The 19,752-nt window shown below is 44.8% G+C and overlaps 1 protein-coding gene across 1 annotated transcript; it reads right to left on the reverse strand.

Moving 5' to 3' along the window:
• Positions 1-2,394: 2,394 nt before the first annotated feature.
• On the reverse strand, positions 2,395-17,779 carry LOC118318828 (thiamine transporter 1-like). Its single transcript, XM_035648845.2, has 5 exons — positions 17,508-17,779; positions 11,770-12,526; positions 7,214-7,406; positions 6,500-6,641; positions 2,395-6,420 (listed from the first exon to the last, which is right to left on the reverse strand). Exons 1-5 carry the CDS (start codon positions 17,700-17,702, stop codon positions 6,277-6,279), a joined length of 1,431 nt encoding a protein of 476 aa, XP_035504738.1. The 5' UTR covers positions 17,703-17,779; the 3' UTR covers positions 2,395-6,276.
• Between the last annotated feature and the right edge of the window lie 1,973 nt (positions 17,780-19,752).

Below are 19,752 nucleotides of genomic sequence, written 5' to 3' on the forward strand. Positions count from 1 at the left end.
AAATCCGCCAAGGAAGTTATGTCTGTTGGTTTATTCGTCAGCAGGATTACGCCAAAAACTACTAAAGCGATTCCCACCAAACCTGGCGGAGCGATGGAGGCCTGGGAAGAACCCATCGGGGTTTCCGTGTGGATGCGAATGAACGGGCAGATTTTTTCGGCCGCCCCAACTTTCTTTAAGAGAGTTTTGTAACAAATAAAACTTTTTTTTATTTCTACTATAAGAACGAGGGACGATCGCGCAAAGGACTGTTCGGCCTTGTGCCATTGTTAGACGGTGGATTGGCCCGGTTTCTTTTTTCTGCAGACGTCCATGGTTACACTACTTTTTGCTGACGCTTTTTTGCTTTCATAATCATGAAGGTCAGGCAGCATCAAGTGCCCCACACTGGGATTACCTAGTGCCTAGCGCCCAGAAATTCTTGTTGGACGAATAGTTGAGAAATTTGGTTCAAATATCTGGGTTATTGCAAAAATGTCACATTTCAAAATCACTTCCACATCTTTCCCCCAAAATATTTGGTAATTTTTGATCATATATCAAACATGGTGTAGGTATGAATCGCCTTTAGGTTCAGCTTCCTTTATATATATATACCCAAAGGTGGATCTCTGTTTTGCAGCTTTTGTACCCATTTGACCTGCATTCAGAATTAAACGTTGACCAATTCATGAATGACACCCACATTTCAGGAAATGTTGTGTTATGAACGGTCATTTTTCAGATCTATCTGTGTAGGTGTGTATGTATGTGTGTCAGCGCTCGTTATCATTTGATGTAACATCCGTGTGATGTAACAGTGCCACTTCTCTGTCTGCCGTCCCCGGGCGGGTTTGACGTCACGCATTACGAGAAAACGGCGTCGCTTGTTTGTCCTCGTCAGCTTCCGACTGATAAGGCTTTTTTGCTTCGCGTTACCTAAGACAGGAAATCTTCAATTGAAATTCCAGGGTGAAGAGAGAACACACACACACAACACAAAAAACACACACACACACACACACACACACACACACACATAAACACCAGAAATGATTAGTTTGAATTGTATTTTTTTTTATTCTCCTATCCAGGTGGAAAGCAGGAATGGGGCTTCACAAAAGGTTCATAACAACAAGCATAATGCCACTGATTAAGAATCTTATTTTTGCGTTATTTATTTACTGGTATATTCAATAAAAATAGACAGTTAAAGCGTCTTCACCCAAAGTGCAGGGATGAACTTCTGAGTGAAACAGAACATGTGAATTGCTCAAAAAGGGACCACGCCAACGTACATGCAATGCCGAACAGAGCTGGAGCTAGAAATAATATTAATGATAATAACAATAAAAAATCATTTTAATTTATGTAGCAGGTTTCCTAACAATAACTCGCTTTACAAGGGAGAAATGGGTCACGAGCGGAGAAAATAGAACAATAAAATAGATAAACTTAATATGCACAAAACCCCCCAAAAAATTAAAGTTAAATTTTTTTTTTTAAAAAGATAAAATATTATAATTAAATAAAAAGGATTGTCAGCGTACATAAGATTGTTTAATACTATTTTGTAAAAACGTTCACAAAAAATTTAAAGTTTCAAGAACAGGATTCAAAAGAAGCAAGTTCCATGATGTGGGGGGTGGGGGGGGGGGGGGTTATGACCAGGCTGACGTAAGTTTCCCTGACCTGCATTTGATATTCATCTTTGTAAACTCCTAACAATGACACAAATGGAGGTCATTTCACATGTCAAAGTAAGAAATATCATTTCAGGGTTGGCTGTAGGCGGCTGTAGGGCCTACGCAGTGTTCACGTGTAAGTTAGTAAAGTAAGTCAAGTTTAGTTCAATAAAGCACCTTTCACGGACCAGGTCACAAAGTGCTTTACATACAAGAATACAAAAGGCATACAATGATAAAAAATGAAACAATAAAAGGCCCAGACAATAAGCAATTTGCGGAAAAAACTACTCAAAGGCCGAAAACTGAATGGGTGTGATGTGAGTCAATTCACTGGGTCCAGTCAGGAGCCTTGCAGCAGCAGCAGAAGCAGCGTTTTGGACCAATTGTAAGCGGGCAAGAGCTGATGTGCTAAAGGGAAGTGAAAAGGGATTCGCAGCAATCGAGTCTGGATGGCATAAATGCATGAATGATCATTTCTAGTTCGGGCTTTGATACGAGTTTGTGTCATTTGAGTCCTGGAAACATGAGGGTGCCGCCCTGGTGGCAAATGAAAGGGATGATTCCAAACGTGAAGGCGACACACGTCGGCCAGATGTAGGCTACGCACATGATCGAACACATGGGACGAACACCATCCACGACCTCCTCCTCCTCCTCGCAGCGTGTGTATATATATATATATATATATATATATATATATATATTATATATATGTGTGTGTGTGTGTGTGTGTGTGTGGAGATGATATTAGCGGCGCAGACGGTGAAAGGGGCGTGAGAATAGCAGCTACAGTGAGCGCTGCATATCTTACCATATTCACAGACTTCTATAGAAACAACCAGTAGGGTCGCCCTCTAATGGCCATTCGAGAGAATACAGATTTCAGGCACTTCCGCTGAGGCTTCGCTTTCGGGGACGGTGGAGAGGAGAGCGGGGCCTTCTGGTTCATGACTGGATCTGTAGGGTTAACAGGCCGACTGACCCGACGGCGTCCCCCTTCTTCCAGGGCTGCATGGAGCAGGGAAAAAGCCTGAGAACAGGACACTGAAACCCAGCTACTCCCCAGTCGGGACGGTCGGGTCGGCGCCTCGCGGTCCGCTCACTTTGGAATGCCGAGACCAATGTGTGGGGAGGAAACAGGGAGCCGGGGGTCGGCCGTTGATGCAATATGTATTCTCTCGTCGCGCGCCGCCTGGGGGGCGTGGCGCGCACACAGGAAGCATGAAATCATAAATGACAAGAGGCTGCAACTGTAGACGTAGTGTTGACTCACGGCTCCATTAGGGGAAAATGCCCCGGTTGCAGGGACTTGACCACACAAGTGCCAATGGAAAAAAAGAGAGAAGGACGACGACGCTTCAGCTGAAGTCAAGCATTTCAGAATGATGAGTCGAAATGAAGCCATTCTAACTTTTGTGCCGGAGGTATGACGGACGGGATTAATATGATACTGCAGGGCCCAACCTTGTCAAACCTTTTGACATATCGCTCACAGATAGTTCCACCTTCAGTTTCTCCTGCCTCTCGTCTCTCGGACGGAGAGGGGAGCGACGACCTGCACGCCACGTGCAGTGAGGGGCGCTGCTGTATTTCACCAGCCGAGCCGCTGGCAGCGCGATCATAAGCAGGTGGCGATGACGATGAAGCCGTTTCCTTGCCTCATCCGACACGTGCTCCGTCAGCGAGACGGACCACTGTGACTAAATGAGCCATGAATCACTGAAGGTTGCTCGTAAGTGAAAATGAATGGTGAAATGATGGATGGCAACGTGGCTTGTAGTCGACGCGTCGCTTCCTGCCGCAGCCACAAGGGGGCGGTGAAAGACGAGAATCGAGCAGACGGGGAAATATCGCATCGCTTATCTGGACGGAAGCTGAATGGAACTTTGGTATGGGTTTAATTCATGTATTTATTTTTTTTCAGCTTTCAACTGGTCTGGCACTTCTCGTCTTGTTTGACATTTTGACCTGTCGAAGCAGAAATTTAACAAGAAAAATCCTAATGTTGATAATTTAAATACGTCAAAAAGACAAAACCTTTTGTGTAAATTCATGTTAAAACGCTCATAGTGACACTGTCGACGTGCTGAATCTAAGTGGGTAGGATGTTTGCCACGTTCATCACCTCAGCATAGCTTGTAAGCATGCTAAAATGAGCCAATTAGCACTAAATTAGCAAATTTTGCAGGTTTTTAACCCGATTTTGACTAAACGAAAAGATAAGGGTTTTTTGGTAACAACATGAAACCATGAAACATTGCAGTCCACGCAACAAAAAGACAAAGCTAAAACCTAAACTCTTCTGCTGCCGTGGCTTGAGATGAAACCCTCGACCTGTCAGCAGCCACAGACTGATGTCTGACTTTTACTCAGGCTCACCTGGACATGGACTGTACCATCTGCTCAGGTAGGCACGGGGGTGCTCCGCTACAAAGAGAAGCATATTAACGTTATACCAAATGGACCAAATCGGAACGTGTACTTTATGATGACTATGTTATTATTTCTGCTACTTTCGCTTTCATTTAATTAGCAGACCATAACACAAGCAGGTGGATTAAAAAAAAAACACCCAGTGTATTAAATATTATAAATGCATTAAAAAAAAACCATTTGACTGAAATTACTCCTTCAACACACGGAAATTGCAATTAGACCTTCTTAATTGTTTTTTTTTTTGAATAGCGGCAGAGCAGCGGCTTCCTCCTTCACTGTACATTCAATCAGCCTCCGAAATGCAAAGACGCCAGACGTAAACCGAGGGGACGTGTCCCCGTCTAGATATGATCAATTGGCCCCCACTCCTTCCGGCCAACAGCCGCTGCCCCCCGTCATCCATCTTGGCGCCCTAATTAGCTCACTGTTATAATGACTGTGAATTATAGATCAGGCCGTGACTGCGCATGCTTTATCTGACCTCTGCTGGTGGGGGCATCTTCTGTTTCTTATCCTTCTTTAAGGAAGGGGGGGGGTTCTCTCTGCCTGACTGATCAATGACCATGAGGAGCGTCTGGTTTTCATCACACCACCTGCTGAGCATCACAGCGGCGCACTGATTCCATGGAGGTCGGCGGGTTGAGGCGCCGTCTATGGGCCTACTGTTACTTCCAGGAAATATATACATTTGTGCAAGCGTTGCATGCACGTATAATCATAACTGGTTACACATGCACGCACACACACACACACACACACACACACAGACGTCTGTATACTGTCGCTACGCGGAATCGGCCGGCTATTTGAATAAGACTCCGGGCCTCGAAAAAACAAATGCACCTGTTACCAGGCAACAGCGTGTTGCTTGGAAAAAGAATATGCCCCCTCGCTTTCTTATTGAACCAAACAGTGCAACTGATGCACCAGATTTTGCCCACAGCTTTTTCGCTGTTTGAGTCTCAAAACATCAACCGTGAGCCGGGAAAACGTTTTAGGGGCGAATTTGAGATTCTGCACCAAAACGTACAGAGAGTCTCTCTAAGTAACATAAAAAGAAATGAATTTCCCAGAAATGACGGTTGTAATATGTGCAGGTATCACAACAAGCGGGCTGTTTGAGAGATTATTAAGTTATTAAGTTATTAAGCCGTCCTGATGAGTGCCAGTTTAAAAATTGATCGTGCCTCCAAGTATATTAAATGTGTTGTTTGATGTTCTCAGCAAATCTTTTATTGATTCTTTTACACAAGCGAACGACAAAGGAGCCAAGAACACAAGCGTGTTCCCCATCGTTGATCAGAGTTTTGTTTGTACGTGGTCACGTTTGTTTCGGAGCAAAGAAAAGAAAAAAAACGAAATCAGTAATGTTATTTTTCCACTGATCATTTAGAAATATCATCTTGTTGATAAAAAACAAAAGCGTATTTAGTTTTTTTAAATTATAATGCGGTATGAATGATATTTCACAAGCAGGCGGCAGTGTTCACCGTCTCATTTTTTTCAGATGAGCTGCTCCGGCCACGATATGTTTTGAACGCTCTGCTTTCAATAAGCTCCCCAACGAGCGCCGCACGTGGCCGCCACGTGGCCTCGCGGCCGCTACTCCGAACGAGCAGCGCGTGAGAAGAAAGGAGACAAAGAAAAAAGGTTAAAAGGCCGTTTGCCGGCCTAAACGTCCACGTGACAAAAGCGGGCTTGGGTGTGATAGTGACTCCGAGGGACGTCATGAAAAGAAAAGCAGCATTAAACCGTTACACGGACGGTTGGCTCCGATAATAAAAGGGCAGGACGGCGTGCGAGACGTATACAATATGCATTAGGGGGGAAAAAACAGAAAGACGGGCAACGGAAACAATAAAACGCCCACAAAGCTCCTGGTGTACTCAGAACTGACGGTGTCTCTGTGAAACACAACTTATAGAAACATGATCCAATGTTTTCAGAGCTGCCGTGTAGTGATCTCCTAGTTTTATATTGTGCAGGTACTGACCTCTAGTGGCCACACGTGGTGACTGCACAAACCCTCTGGATGAGTCCCAGTTTCTCAAATCCTGATTTCAGATGGTACAAACAATACAATAACAATACATTTCTTGATGTAGTTATATTTTTCCATGTTGCTGCTGCAGTATGAACTTCTTATTTATGGGAGTGTGTTCTCAGAGAGGCTTCACAGGCGGGGGCCGTCCGGCAGGTCGGGGCTTCCGCCGGCCCGGTCGCCGGCGGCGGGCCACTTGGCGCGCAGCACCGTGTGCACACCTCTGACTGTGAACAGCAGGGAAAGGGCGGCAAAGTACGAGGCGTAGATGAAGAACTGTAAAAGCAAAAAGACAGACGTGAAGACGCATCAATTACTCGTTACCCCTCGTCTGCGGTGAAGCCGTTCAACGTACCTGCGAGGTGATGGTGAGCTGCAGGGACCTGGTGTTGATGACGACGGCGGTGAGGACGCTCTGCAGGACCGCGCCCGCAAAGCTGTTCACGCCGAAGACCAGCGCATAGCGCCTCCTGTTCAGCGCCTTGGCTATCTGGAAACTGTCACACGACACACAACGTGAGAACGTGTGAATACAATTTGAATCAGTTATGAGTTGATTAGCTAATAGCAATAATAATAATAATAATAATAACTCGTTATGAAGGGGCCTACAGCGAATTCATTTCAACGGTGACCTGACCGCCCACTCTTTGGACGGCTCCACTTCGGAGAGTGAACTTCCCCCTTCATTAGCTCCACTGACATTTCACAGAATCCCTTGAACCGAGCCAATAAACGACGAGATGAATCGTCACCATGCGACATTGGTAAAAACGGGGGGGGGGGGGGGGGGGGGGAAACGGGGCAAAGGCCCAAGACTGTGTACATCATTATTTTAACAGCGAAGAAAATCTCCTCCTCGTGAAATGTCGCATTAACGAGCATGTTCACGAGGCCGAACTGGAGTTCCTGTCGGTTGAGCCCATGAAGACATTTTTTCCCTTTTAACTCATGCAGATGTAACCGGTTCATGTCGAGCTTTCCCCCCCCCCCCCCCCCCCCCCCGACAAAGTGCAGGTCAAACGCACATCATGGTGCGCGACACAAGCGGACAAGGACCGGTGCTCACGTGCAGACGGTGGCGAGCTGCATGTAAAGCGTCTTGAAGAGGACGCAGCACGCGTAGCTGATCCAGATGTTGTCGGTCAGGTCCATCAGGAACAGAGCGCCGGCGATCAGGAGCGTGAAGCCCCCCAGGATCAGTTCGGCCCACACGGACCACTCCAGGGACACGTGGCCCACGGCAACCGTGGCCGCGGCGCCTGAGGGGGGAGACGAAGGTAACACGTCGGTGACCGGCGCACGAACTCATGAGATCATCATTGTCCAGGATTCGTTTTTTCTGGTTTAAAATAAACTCATGAGGTCATGAGCGGAGGTGAACTCCCTCGCCTTTCTCCGTCTGACAATTTATCAAGGACGCCGATCAAATCCGGGTCTTTCTGTGTGGACTTTACATTCAGTGAGCAGACGCTTTTGTCCAGAGCGACTTGCTGTACAGTAAGTGCGTTCAGCCGTGAAGATAATACCAAAAAGTGCACGAAATCAAGAGAGTACACAGACATTTATCACACAGGCAAAAAAAACAGCTTCAAGTGCTCATTCATTCAAATCACTTTTGGAGAGATTTCTCTAGTTTCTGCGCGAAAATGTGTTCGGCTTTTGCAACATCGAAGATTTTATGGACAGAATTTCCTCTCAGGAAAACGTTCCTATCCTCCACGGGTAAAACTGAAGTTCCTCACCTCGGCCACAGGGCGGCGCAGTGCAGCCCTCGTCCCGCACACGCACGAGGCTCCCTCCTCCCGCCACATGTGGCAGCCGTCGGCCCGCCGTCCCCGCATAGTGGTGACAGAAGTGGGCCGACTCGATTATTCCAGGACACTTGCGTCCCGTCCTGTCATCCCCTGACATTCTCTCCATCTCCGTCATCCTCACGTCGCTTTAACCTCCTGGCTGCGTAATAACCTGCGCCACATTCGGCCAGTATGAATGCCCCGCATGCCCCACAGGCGTGGATCCAGTCGCTCGGGACTCTTTCTGTCCGCTGCAATATGTGGAGACGCCGAGTGTAATTGCTTCGCTCTATTAAATGTGTACTTTTCCTGTGATTCCTGCGCCCCCATATTGGATCACCTGCGCCCCTCTGAGTGTATTTAAGTGGCACTTAATCTGTCCCTGGGCTCTGATCAGCGGGGGGGGGGGGGGGGGGGCTGAACAATTAGACGGGTTTCCACAGCCGGTGTGTCCATCGGAGGCCTAGCAGAGGTCGGCAGAACTTCACGGAGGGGGGATGGATAACGCAGATGGGGACACTGTGCGTGTACACTGCACACATACTGTGCACATCTATTGACTAGACAATTGGTGGAAGGTATAAATAACTTGGTCATCGCTAAATCCGAATGTAAGCAAGCGTCGCAACTAAGGCTTGAAAAACACCCCAGGCGAAGTTGGGGGGAAGTTTGGCGTCGAAAAGTAAACCTGTCCCGCCTCGTGCTTAGAATTGACTCCTTTTAATATTTACCTTTGCACGAGGAACAAGTCAAATGCCAATTAGAAGCAAATTGATAATGGACAGCAAAACCCCAGCACTGTAAAAATGGAAAACCTGATACTGCTCACCTATGACTGTTCAAAAAAAAACAACATATTGTATGGCATGACAAACATAACCAAGTATTAACGTAGAGTGGCAAAACACAACATTTTAAGTTCGGACCAGAGTGCATGCCAGTTAAGGTCAGGGGTCCACCAGCAGTTTTTTGCAGGGGTTTTGAAATGTATTATTATTATTATTATTATTATTATTACTTAAAGCCCAAGTGTGTAATTTTTGTAAACTTTCTGGCGGCATCTGGTGGTAAAGTAGCAAACTGCAACCAACTTGAGCGACCGACAGGGGAGACTTTATGGTGTTATATATATTTAACTCATTCTGAGTTGTCGAAAAAAATATTGGTGATTATACATATACAAACACATAGTTATGGACAATATATTCACTTTCTGTGAACAAGTTCTTCTAAATATTACACACTGTGGCTTTAAGTTCGACGTCCTGAAGGTGAGTGTCATGACTTGCATTTTGCTGAGGCTCGTTGACCTTATCAGAAACGTTTTACAGGAACATTTTTATGTGGCTATTCAGTCAAACGTAACGCAAACATAGTTGGCGGGTGGCGGTGGCTCAGGAAGTAGCGCGAATCCCCGGTGGCCTCCGGTCCGCGTGCGATGGTGACAGCTCTCCCGTCCGAGTGGGGATGATAGAAGAAGTGTTGCATGTCGAAGACGCCCGGTGTGAACGGGTGAATGTGACTTAAAAGTGTAAAAGTGCTTTGACGGGTCGATAACACTCGAAAAGCACTCTATAAAATGCAGCCTATAATGAAGTGTAACCTATCTGGGGAAGTGCTTGAAAATGAAAGAAACTTTTCTATTGGAAATTTTATTACGTCAAACTAAGAATTCCACGTTTTTGGGGAATAATGATTGATAGATAAATTCCGCGAACCTTATACTGTATATAGAAATGAACGAAGTCGCCAGGTCCAGAAGATGAAGCCAATTCGGAACTGCCTGAAATTTGTATTCTCTCAAATGACCAGCAGAGGGCGACTCCACCGGTTGTTTCCATAGAAGACGATGAGAAATCGACTCTACGTCTCACTTGATTTTTGAGTTTATGGTTCAATCTTTAGTTTCAAGTCTTCATCAATACAGCATGATGTTCATTTTGTAAATTATTGAACAATTAATAGCATGTTTTTTTATAAAAATGATAGATCAACTATCTGAACAAAAAGATGATTCACTTTTCATAATAACTCAGGGGTTTGAGTTAGCCTTGTTCAAAAATCTAGTGCAGTAAATTGCCTCAAGTTTCAGATTTTGTTCCTAACTTTTTGTTTTACGCAGTCAGATTAGGGACAAATGCCAATACACCAAAATGGTGCTCCGAATACATTAACCACTGACTGAAATTGATGTTTGATGTGAAAATAACTTTAGACCTCAGATAAATAAACGGGTCGAGGTGTCCCGCAACTCTCTTTCTTTGAAAGTCTTACCGCACAACACAATGCAACCGAACATAACTCAGCGTGCTTGGTTTCGGCATAAAACTAATGAGCTGCTAAAAATGTTGTGTCCAAGCTCCAGGAAATACAGCGATTAATGTGCTGAATATGAAAATAGTGACTTATGTTGTAAATTATGTCGGATATCCATATTCATAATTTCCCTATAGGTTTTCACCATGCTTTGTTTGTTTCTTTCCTCAGGGATGTATTTTTTTTTAATTTTTTTTACAAAGTGCGGAATATAGAAAAAGAAATTCCACAGGAATCTTGGGGGAAATATGCGACATGGGCTCCACAGCTTGACTGCATGTTGGGCAGGAGCATTTACAAGTGAAAGGCATGCAACTGGATGAGGTTTACACGGAATAATTGCCTCCGGGTTTCAGGGGAATACAGGAACGTATCGGTACCATAATCAATAAAAGTGCACCGACTGGATGGCAGCAGCTGCTGCCCGACCCATCGGGGGATGAGAGCAGGCAATTAAACAGTCTAATTAATGCTGCTACTATTGTCTGCCATGCTTTGGGGGGTTGTGAAACACTGATAGTGTAAAGGGATTGTGTTTTGTGTCTGTCTTTTTATTCAATTATTTTTTTTCCTAGTGGGATGTGTACAACACCCATAAGCTTTAATGAAAATATTTGGGCTGTGCTTTTGTTGTCTTTAAAGGAACCTGAACAAATTCTGTTTAAGCTGGATGTTCAGCAGCTGCCGTTCAGAATTAATCAGAGATTTCAAGGATTTGAATAACAATTTCTCCTGGGTTTGGGTTGATGAAATAAATGGCGGAGGTATATCCCGTTTTGATCCTTTGCCAGAGGAAACGCAACATTTCAAGCATTTTATGGAAAAAGTATTCGAATGATTTTGTTTAAAGCCGTACCAGCTTGTGGTGACAAACTCTGTAAGCTCTGTAGACGGAGCCTTTGTAGCATCTTTTTCCTCACTGCGCTCATCTGAGAAGTTAGCCAGCAAGTGTTTCCAGGCCAAAACCTACGGTGCTGCCTGCTCGGCATCGCCATGGGGACAGACAACGTGCGTGAATAGCTGGTAAACTAGCGGAGAACTCCAGAATCAGACATATTCCCTCAGGAGGAGACCAAAAACGAGCAAAAAGGAGAGTAAATAATGGATTTACATTTGTCAGAAACACCAAAAATCTAATTCGGCTTTACGTGTAAAAGGGTAACTGTTCATTAGCTTTGTAAGATGATGTGTCAATGCTGTGTTCCCCAAGTGGCTACAAAAGTACCAAATGTACAACTTTAAAATGTATTTCCTTGAATTTTTTTACCCCCAATTTCTAAACATTTTAATCAGAGAAGACAGCGAACACAAAATGCCATTTTCCAGTTCATTTCATCCTCAGCAAAGGTTCAAATCTCGAAAGATAACGAAGTTCTATTACCTGGAGGACCTTGTGCATTAGAGCGCAGACACCTGGAAATAGTACTGAAGACCGTGATCTGAGCAAATTCAAACAATTGAGTATTTAAAATGAAACTAAAGTAGCAAGACAAATAATCTGTGCATTAGTTACCTGACAGTGTGCCGATGGCGTCCACCCCTCCGTTGTAGGCTGTGAAGTTGTGGGGCTGTATGTGAACCCAGAGGAGCTGGACGTAGCCCGTAACCTGGTAGAAGCCGCACCGCCCCGTCGCTGCCCATATGCAGAAGAAGAGCAAGGCCGCGGAGGAGTAACATTTCTTACAGTCCACCAGGACACTTGTGAGCATCCTCCCGACGTGCTCGGCAGCCGCCGCGCTCTTCACCCAAAAGTCCTGACTTTCGGAGTCGTGCGCGCCGCCCTCGTCCGGGGGACTCCCCTGTTGCGCAGGATATGCTCCGTGGAGAAATAAACTGGTCTTGGGCATGGGCAGGAAGAAGGTGGTTATCAGCGCCGCGGAGACGGAGATGAGGGTTATAACAGCCAAGCAATAGAGGGACACCCCACCCAGCGACACCAGCAGCTGAGCCAGCAGGCCACCCACAGCGTAGCCCAGCAGTATGGCCGCCCGGACATAACTCGTCACTCGCTGATAGTAGCTGGCGTGCACCACGGTGTAAATGTAGGAGAAGTAGGCCACATCTGCCGCCATGGCGATGCTGTAGATGAAAAGGGCCAACTGCGCCGAGTGGACCCCGGAGCCGACGAGCAGGAGCAGGAACGTGGCGACATAGGTGAGGCCCTGGAGGACGATTACTGGCTTGTACCTGAGGAGGTCCGTCACCAGGAAGACCGGGACGAGCAGGACCACATTGGAGTAGGTCAGCACGGGAAACACCTGTCTGGTCACCTGGAAACGGAGTAAAGGCGGACAGACACCTGGTTACTTTTTTAGGAAAAGGAATGGTTTAATGTGCGTGAACAATGAAGAAAAATAGCAAAGAGTGGGATTTAGCGGGTAAATTCGGAGAGTTGGACTTTAAACAGTGGTTATTCTGTGAATAAAGAAATGATTTACAATGTGACTATAATATTTACTTTGATATGGTTGGAATACACACACATCAATTTGGGGAGTTGGCACTTCATAATGCAACTCTATATATTCTAATAGCATGCAAACAAACACAGTGGCTTCAGTTTGAAAACCATGGTTCTTCATTTGTTAGTCATTAAGTTGTTTTCCGTGCTCCATTTTGGCCTTGACAGATGTAATATTTGAAAGACGGCAGTGGCATTAACGATTATACATTTGCAGTCTCTTGTCCGTCGGCTGCTGAAGAACAGATTAACGCTCATGGTTGACAGCAGTTGGTTGCTGGTGCATCTGAAGTATACTCGGATAGATGCTCAGAAAATGTTTTGTTTGCTGGCTCAAGATTAAAGCTATAATACCTGTAATTGCCATGAAATTAAAACAGTTATTTATTAATATGGTCAATATTTGTTCAACCATTCCCAAGATGGATTCTACTGTAAACCAGTTACTCTCCTGTCGTGATTCTAGCAGAGCACCAGAAGAATAAAAGAAGAAAAAAAACATGTAAATTTACTTACAATTTTTTCACTTGTTATCACAACTTAATTTTTTCTAATTTAAACAAATTTATTCTAAACATCATGAAGTGGCCACATTAAATGACAGGTGAAACGTTTACATAAGCAACATAATGTTCAGTGTACACAGTCTTCAGTTTACATTAGAGGCTCTGAACATTTACAGTATGTTAGGGTTGTTGTTTTTTCTGCGTGAAATAACAATCACACAGAAATGATAGAAATTGATGCAGGTGGGTCTGAAGTGCACAGAAGCCAGGTGCGCCTGTAAAAGCTGAATGCTTTAATGTAAGTGAAACCTTTTAAAGAGAGACGAGAAAATGTAAGCAAAAGAGCGGGACTCTAAGCTCCAGCTGCAAAAGCTGCAAACAGCTGTTTGTGGCAAAAAAGAAAGAGAAGAAAAAAAGGAACTTCAAATTGACTTTGAGTCTACATGCACCTCAAGACCTCGGGCTGCGAAGAGAAAACAGAAATCTATCAGGCTGGTAGCCGTCCTCTCGGAAACAACTGCAATATTTACTTTTTCTTGTTGACATGGTACAAAATTGAATTTGTGGAGTTGGCGCTTTGTCCACAGACTGTGTGAAATCTGAAAAGCCATTCAGGAGGACCACAAGTGGGAAAAGTAATTTGCATCATACATGGTTGAGCATCAAAAGAGTGTTCCAGCTGTAATTTATGTGAAACGCAGCGGCATCCTACAATCCTGCCCGGTGCATCGCCGAGTGATTGTCACCGCCGAGCCGTGGAGGAGCCTCTTCTCTCCTCTTCTCCGTCCGTCTACTCCAAACCTTACATCCCACTGAGTGGATTCGGAGCCGGAGTAAACACGACAGGTGTGCTGTTGGCAGTCTGGCTTGTGCCTACGTCCGTTTATCTTACGGTGCACGCAATGCAAATGCTGTTGAATAATGAAAAGAAGCAATGCCTTTCATAAAATGGGTAATTCCTCCGAGATGAAATCTTAAGTCATTCACACAGCACGTGATTACTATACTTCAAAATTGGGTCATCGAACGACCTCGAGTATTTTGCACGTCTGTCTGACAGAAGAATGTCTGTGATGCTGGTTATTATCAAGATAACACGTCTCAACAACGAGCGGCAAGACTTGATTTGTATTTGAGGATGGATCCTACTTAACTTCTGCACCTTACGTCTCCTTAGTGCCACCATCAGGTTTAGACTTTCACCGACTAATATTTCGGTGCCAAGGCGAGAGCAGTGTTCACTCCGTTTATGCCGTTGTTCCAAAATTGGCTGCCATTCACTTTGAGGTTCAGTCGCGAAGTAGTCCTGAAACCATTGGAGTAAATGGTTAATGGAATGCTGAAATCATTTTTTTTTTTTCTAGACAAAATAGGCCACATTTTTTATCTTAATTTTGAGCAAATATTGTCGTGGAATTTTCGTCTATCCTCCCTGATAAACTCTTAAGCGAGGTCACCTCGTCTTTGGCAAGCCAAAACAATCTTTGAGCAGCTGAAGTCTCTCTCTCGAGGGGTCGTAGTCTCGGGGAGATGACGACATTACTCAAAGCTAAATCCACTACAGAGACCGCAGATGGGCAGACTCTCTCAGGACGCCGAACACTGTGAACCTGTTGATCTGTGTAGCGGACCGGGAGTCTCCTCAATATTGAGCTCTTATAATAAATACCTCCACTTAGGACATCCACGGTTTCCGTCTCCCTGAATCAGCATCCACTCCATCAATTATTCTATTTCAAATATAATATTGAATATATATATATATATATATATATTCACACAACCCTAACCCTAATATTGACACGATAGTCCCTTATCGTTTTTACTCATATCATGTTAGCTTCATGCCACTGTATGTACTGTATGTGAAGCCACCTGCTTTGTATGAGTCTTTTTTTCAGACGCTGTCCCTTTAAGAGCGACGCGACGTGAGATCTCACGAGAGCGCTTCGTGTTCCCGCGAGATGTTAAAGACACGGAAGCAAGTGCGCGCGAAAAGACGAAAACAGGTGATCGCGGAAATTCCGCGAAACGTAAATGTTGCCGACCACGAGAGGAGAAGACTGAACCACGTAAGTAGAGAAAAGGACACGTTTGAAAAAGAATTATATGTTGGTGAATCTCGACTATTTACATGAACTCTGTATATTTTGTAGACTTTTAATAAGTCAGAAAAGTAGAAAAGCGTGCTGACGTCCAGGTGTGTGTGTGTGTGTGTGTGTGTGTTCATTACATTAAACTGTGAAGTTTATTGTATGTTCAGGTGAAAATGTATATTTTGTTCATGAATGTGCACATATGCCCCAGTGATAATGCTTTCATCATAACTTTACCGTGGCTTAACTTTTTTTAAAAACCCATTTTCTATAGACTTGCTTTTATGTGATGTCGTCTTTTTATATCTTTTTTTCTTATACATATATGTAACCTGAAAACAAGTATTATTGTCGGAAAGCTGATTTTAATTGTCTGTGATTTGTATGTTTTTGTGAAAGCACTTTGTGAAGCTACTCCTGAAAGGTGCTATATAAATACAATTATTATTATTATTATTATTAACAGATTTATTTATGTTTCACAATAGGTTTAGGGGAGAAAAAAAATAAGTTTTTATTGATTTAAGTTAGTACCATAACTCTTAGACATCTGCTGGAGCCACTGACTTTGACTTTGTCTATTGTTCCTATACTGTGATTCCATTGTTCATGTAGTTTAAAACAGGAAGTTGATATTGATTGCAGAATAGTTCAGGGAAGCTGGAAAAAAAATGTTTTTTCTTTTCTGTTAAATATTGATTTTTGTCAAACCCTTCCAAAATTAAAGAATTAACGCTGCTTTATTTGTACAAAATACACAATATACTTTTTACTCTAGTGTCCGGCCGCATATGCCAATTTGTCAGCTAAGGATTTACGACTGATTGCGATTCCTCGATGGCACTCGGAGTCTGAGGAAAGTGAAGGAAATGAAATTACTAAATGAGGAAACCAGAAAGCCACATGTAAATTGTTATAACTATGTTTCACACTAAAACAGGCTCTGGTTAATCCATAATGGTGAATGCTGTAAGTTGTCTTTTGGTGCGTGACGTCACAAATACCTACAGAAAGGTTATTTCGTTACGATCGAAAAGGCGTAGAGCTGGTGTAATGGATCTATATCTGTTGTTTCCACGTCTTATATCGATAACATAAAATGTGTGTTTTGGGGGGCGACAGCTCCAGAGGGCCCCCCATGGCCCCTTACACAACCTGAAAGTTAGAGAGTAAAAGTATCTTAAACTCTGTTCCTTTCTGTAGCTTGTTGTTCCCTCGACTTTCACCGCCAGGAAATAATTCACATAGTTAATCCCTTTATGTGTGAGACTGGAGTTTATGCTTCTCGTACGCGTGAGACGCCGCTCGTGAAGGAGTGTGTTTATGGGTCACACGGGCTCGCGAACCTGCTGACGGGCGAGACTCCCAAATCTCAACGATGCGTCATTTGGTTTCCGAGTTTCAACAAAAGCTCCTCGGGTTGATCCGACTCCCGTCAGGATCGGGGGGTTTGGGAAAAAAAGAAAGAAAAGGGAACTTGTAAGTATCAACAAAAGGGGCAAATGTCTCCGAAACGACCCGCGACGTCGTGCGCCTTGTTCAGCTCCCGCCACCGTTAAGCCCACATAAGCAAAGAGCCACACAGTAGATAGTATTTTTCAAATTGTCAGGTTTATGTGAATTGCAGACACTCCGGGTCGCGCGCGGGGGGCTTTATAGACACTCGTTTTACTACTTTTGCTTTTTTTCTCCGCCTCACAGGTCAAAGACAAGACGAGAGGGGAAGCGAGAGAGAGGGACGCCTGCGGCGGCGCCGCGGGAGGCTTCATGTGAAAACAACTCAAACACACTCGTGTTTACAACGAGTCAATACATCGTAAGGGCGCATAATGGCATGGGGAGTGGTATGTAATTTCACTGACATTTATGTATAATTGATAATGACTTAAACATCCGCATTTCCAACCAGTGATCTGTGGCTGGAGATTTATTAAGCTTCTGGAAACTGTAGTTCCGAGTATAATTATGTGTAAACATCAAATGTAACTTAAAAAACAAACATGGACATAAATGCGCAACATATGAACCATAACCCAGTTTCAATTCATTCCACGATATTTACGTGGATGTATATCAAAAACATAAAGTAACGGAGCTAATCTAATAACCTGAGTCTTCCATCATGGTGAGGCCGCCGCAGCGGCAGCGGTAGCGGCAGCGTATCTCATTTCATAGCTCAGTAACTCACCTGCTCCGTGGTGAGGTTCTTGTAAGTCCCTGTGAGAAACTCTGTCAAGAAAGGCTCTATGGGCCGCATCATGGAGAAGAAGCCGTAGACGCAGAGCAGCACAGTGGGGCCCACCCATCCGGTACAGCATGGCACATAATGGCCGGCCCGGCAAGGCCCGCTGCAGCCGCACTCCCCGCTCCAGCAGAAACCCATCGCTCCTTCTCCCCTCCGGCTCCCCGGGGGACGGGTCGGGCCCCGTCCCGGCGAGGGGCGCGGTCTAATTTAGGCAGTTTAATCTGTCGCGATACGGAAGCCCCAGATAAGGCCAAGGTGAGACGCGTACCGTGAGCACAAGGGTCACCCGCTCTCCCACCGAAGTTCCTCCCCTCCTGAAGTTTTCACGGCTACAGCGAGACTCGGGGAAAAAAAAGAAAGAAAGAAAGAAAGTAAGAAGAAGTGAGGCTGTGAGTGAAGATACATTAAGATGAAATATGAGGTGGCGAGCCCCCCCGGGGCTCCAGCAGGTTATAATAAATACTGTCTCCACCTCTGTCTTTATACAAAAAACACCCTCGTTCCTGCAGATATCGAGGAAGGGGTGGTGGAAGTCAAGCAGAGGAATATGTATGAGTGTGTGTGTGTGTGTGGGGGGGGGGGGGGGGGGGCAGCATGGTGGCGTGTTCACCTGCACTGTATGTCTGTTTAGCATCTGCCACTGCCCCCCCACAAAAAAAAATCTAAGTTCTTCTGATTACAGGATTAATTACAAATAATCAAAAATTGGAATTGGAATGGAATTTTTCAAACTGCGTCATAAGAACAAACTATGTCCTTCATCCGATCACTTCATTTCACATTCAGCATTTTTTGCCTTTGTGACCGTCGCTGACCCCAAAGTCGGGTTTTGGACTTTGCCGTGTGGATCGGCCGAGGATCCTTAATACTCGGGCGGGGGGAAGAAATAAGCAAGGCAATCATTCCCCAGATGAGAATTACTTTAGTCTGTAATTATATCTCAACAGTGGGGTGTCAACAGAAAGAAGCTCTGCCTCAGCTCCCGACTGTCAAGAGCGTCTCCGTGACTTAACTCTCAACATCAAGGTCACAGCCACAGAAAACATTTTTTCGTATTCATGTATTCGGCCATTTTTCTGGTGTTAATGTCAGATTTGAAAAATATGGGTTCCTTTAGTGACTGGAAAAGTAAACACAGATAAAGAAACACTCGATATGTCAACCAATATGTTCTCCTATTCTATTGAATAGATGTTCCATTTTGGGCTGATACCATCAGTAATAGTTGTGGCTTTATTTATTTTTTTATTCATGTGCTGCTGAAAATATTTGCTCCCTTATTATTCTCGGGGGCATCATCTGCTGAGATGCAGTATCTTAATTTCCACTGTGTCAAGAGAAACATGGCTCACATACACCGTTTCTTCCCGTTTGGTGGTTTGTTTTCGTGTTCACCTCATTTTTTCCGCAAACAGAAACCCGGAGAAAAAGATCGGGGCAGTGGCGTGTTACATCATGTTGTTTCCACTTAACACACACTCTTCGTTTCATGAGACGGATACTTTATCTTATTTTTTTCCCTGTTGTTAAAAATAAGCTGAAACTAAAGATGAAACATTACCAGCAGCACCGCTTGCAGGATGCTGTGCCGAGATCAGCTGATCTCCAATAGCCTCACCCGATCCCTGGAGTTATTACGCTCTTAATCATCCCTGACCCACGCCGTCTTATTCCTATTCATTTACGGCGGACAGAGATGGACTGCATTCTCATTTTGTGGAGTCTGACTACCTCATTTTCTCTGTTGTAATATTCTCCAGTCCCTGCTCAAACGTATCTGTCCTGCCTTTTGTGCTTCCTTCCTTCCTTCCTTCCTTCCTTCCTTCCTGTCTGTACATTCCTTAGTTAAAGATAGTCAGACAGCCTGACGATAACTCAAACGGGGGGGGGGGGGGGGGCGCGGGAGGCGATGGCAAGTAAATGTTTCGAATCGCCAGCTGTGCGCAGTCGGGCCAAATGGAGCTCGGCGTGGTGAAGGACATCTGAAGGCGCATGGCACCACAGTCATGTGTGTCAACCTGCACCGGCTCCTTCAGAAGATTCCCAGTGGAATTTGATTTGGTGTGAACAAGGGCTGAGACTGACACTTTGTTGAGTAAGCTCTGAAACGCCCCGGTTGACCCTGCTGCCGACGAGGAGTTTGTCCGCAGTTCAGCCCCCCCCCCCCCCCAATCAACCCTTCCCAAGG

The sequence above is a fragment of the Scophthalmus maximus genome, chromosome 13, assembly GCF_022379125.1.
Source record: "Scophthalmus maximus strain ysfricsl-2021 chromosome 13, ASM2237912v1, whole genome shotgun sequence".
NCBI classification, from domain to species: domain Eukaryota; kingdom Metazoa; phylum Chordata; class Actinopteri; order Pleuronectiformes; family Scophthalmidae; genus Scophthalmus; species Scophthalmus maximus.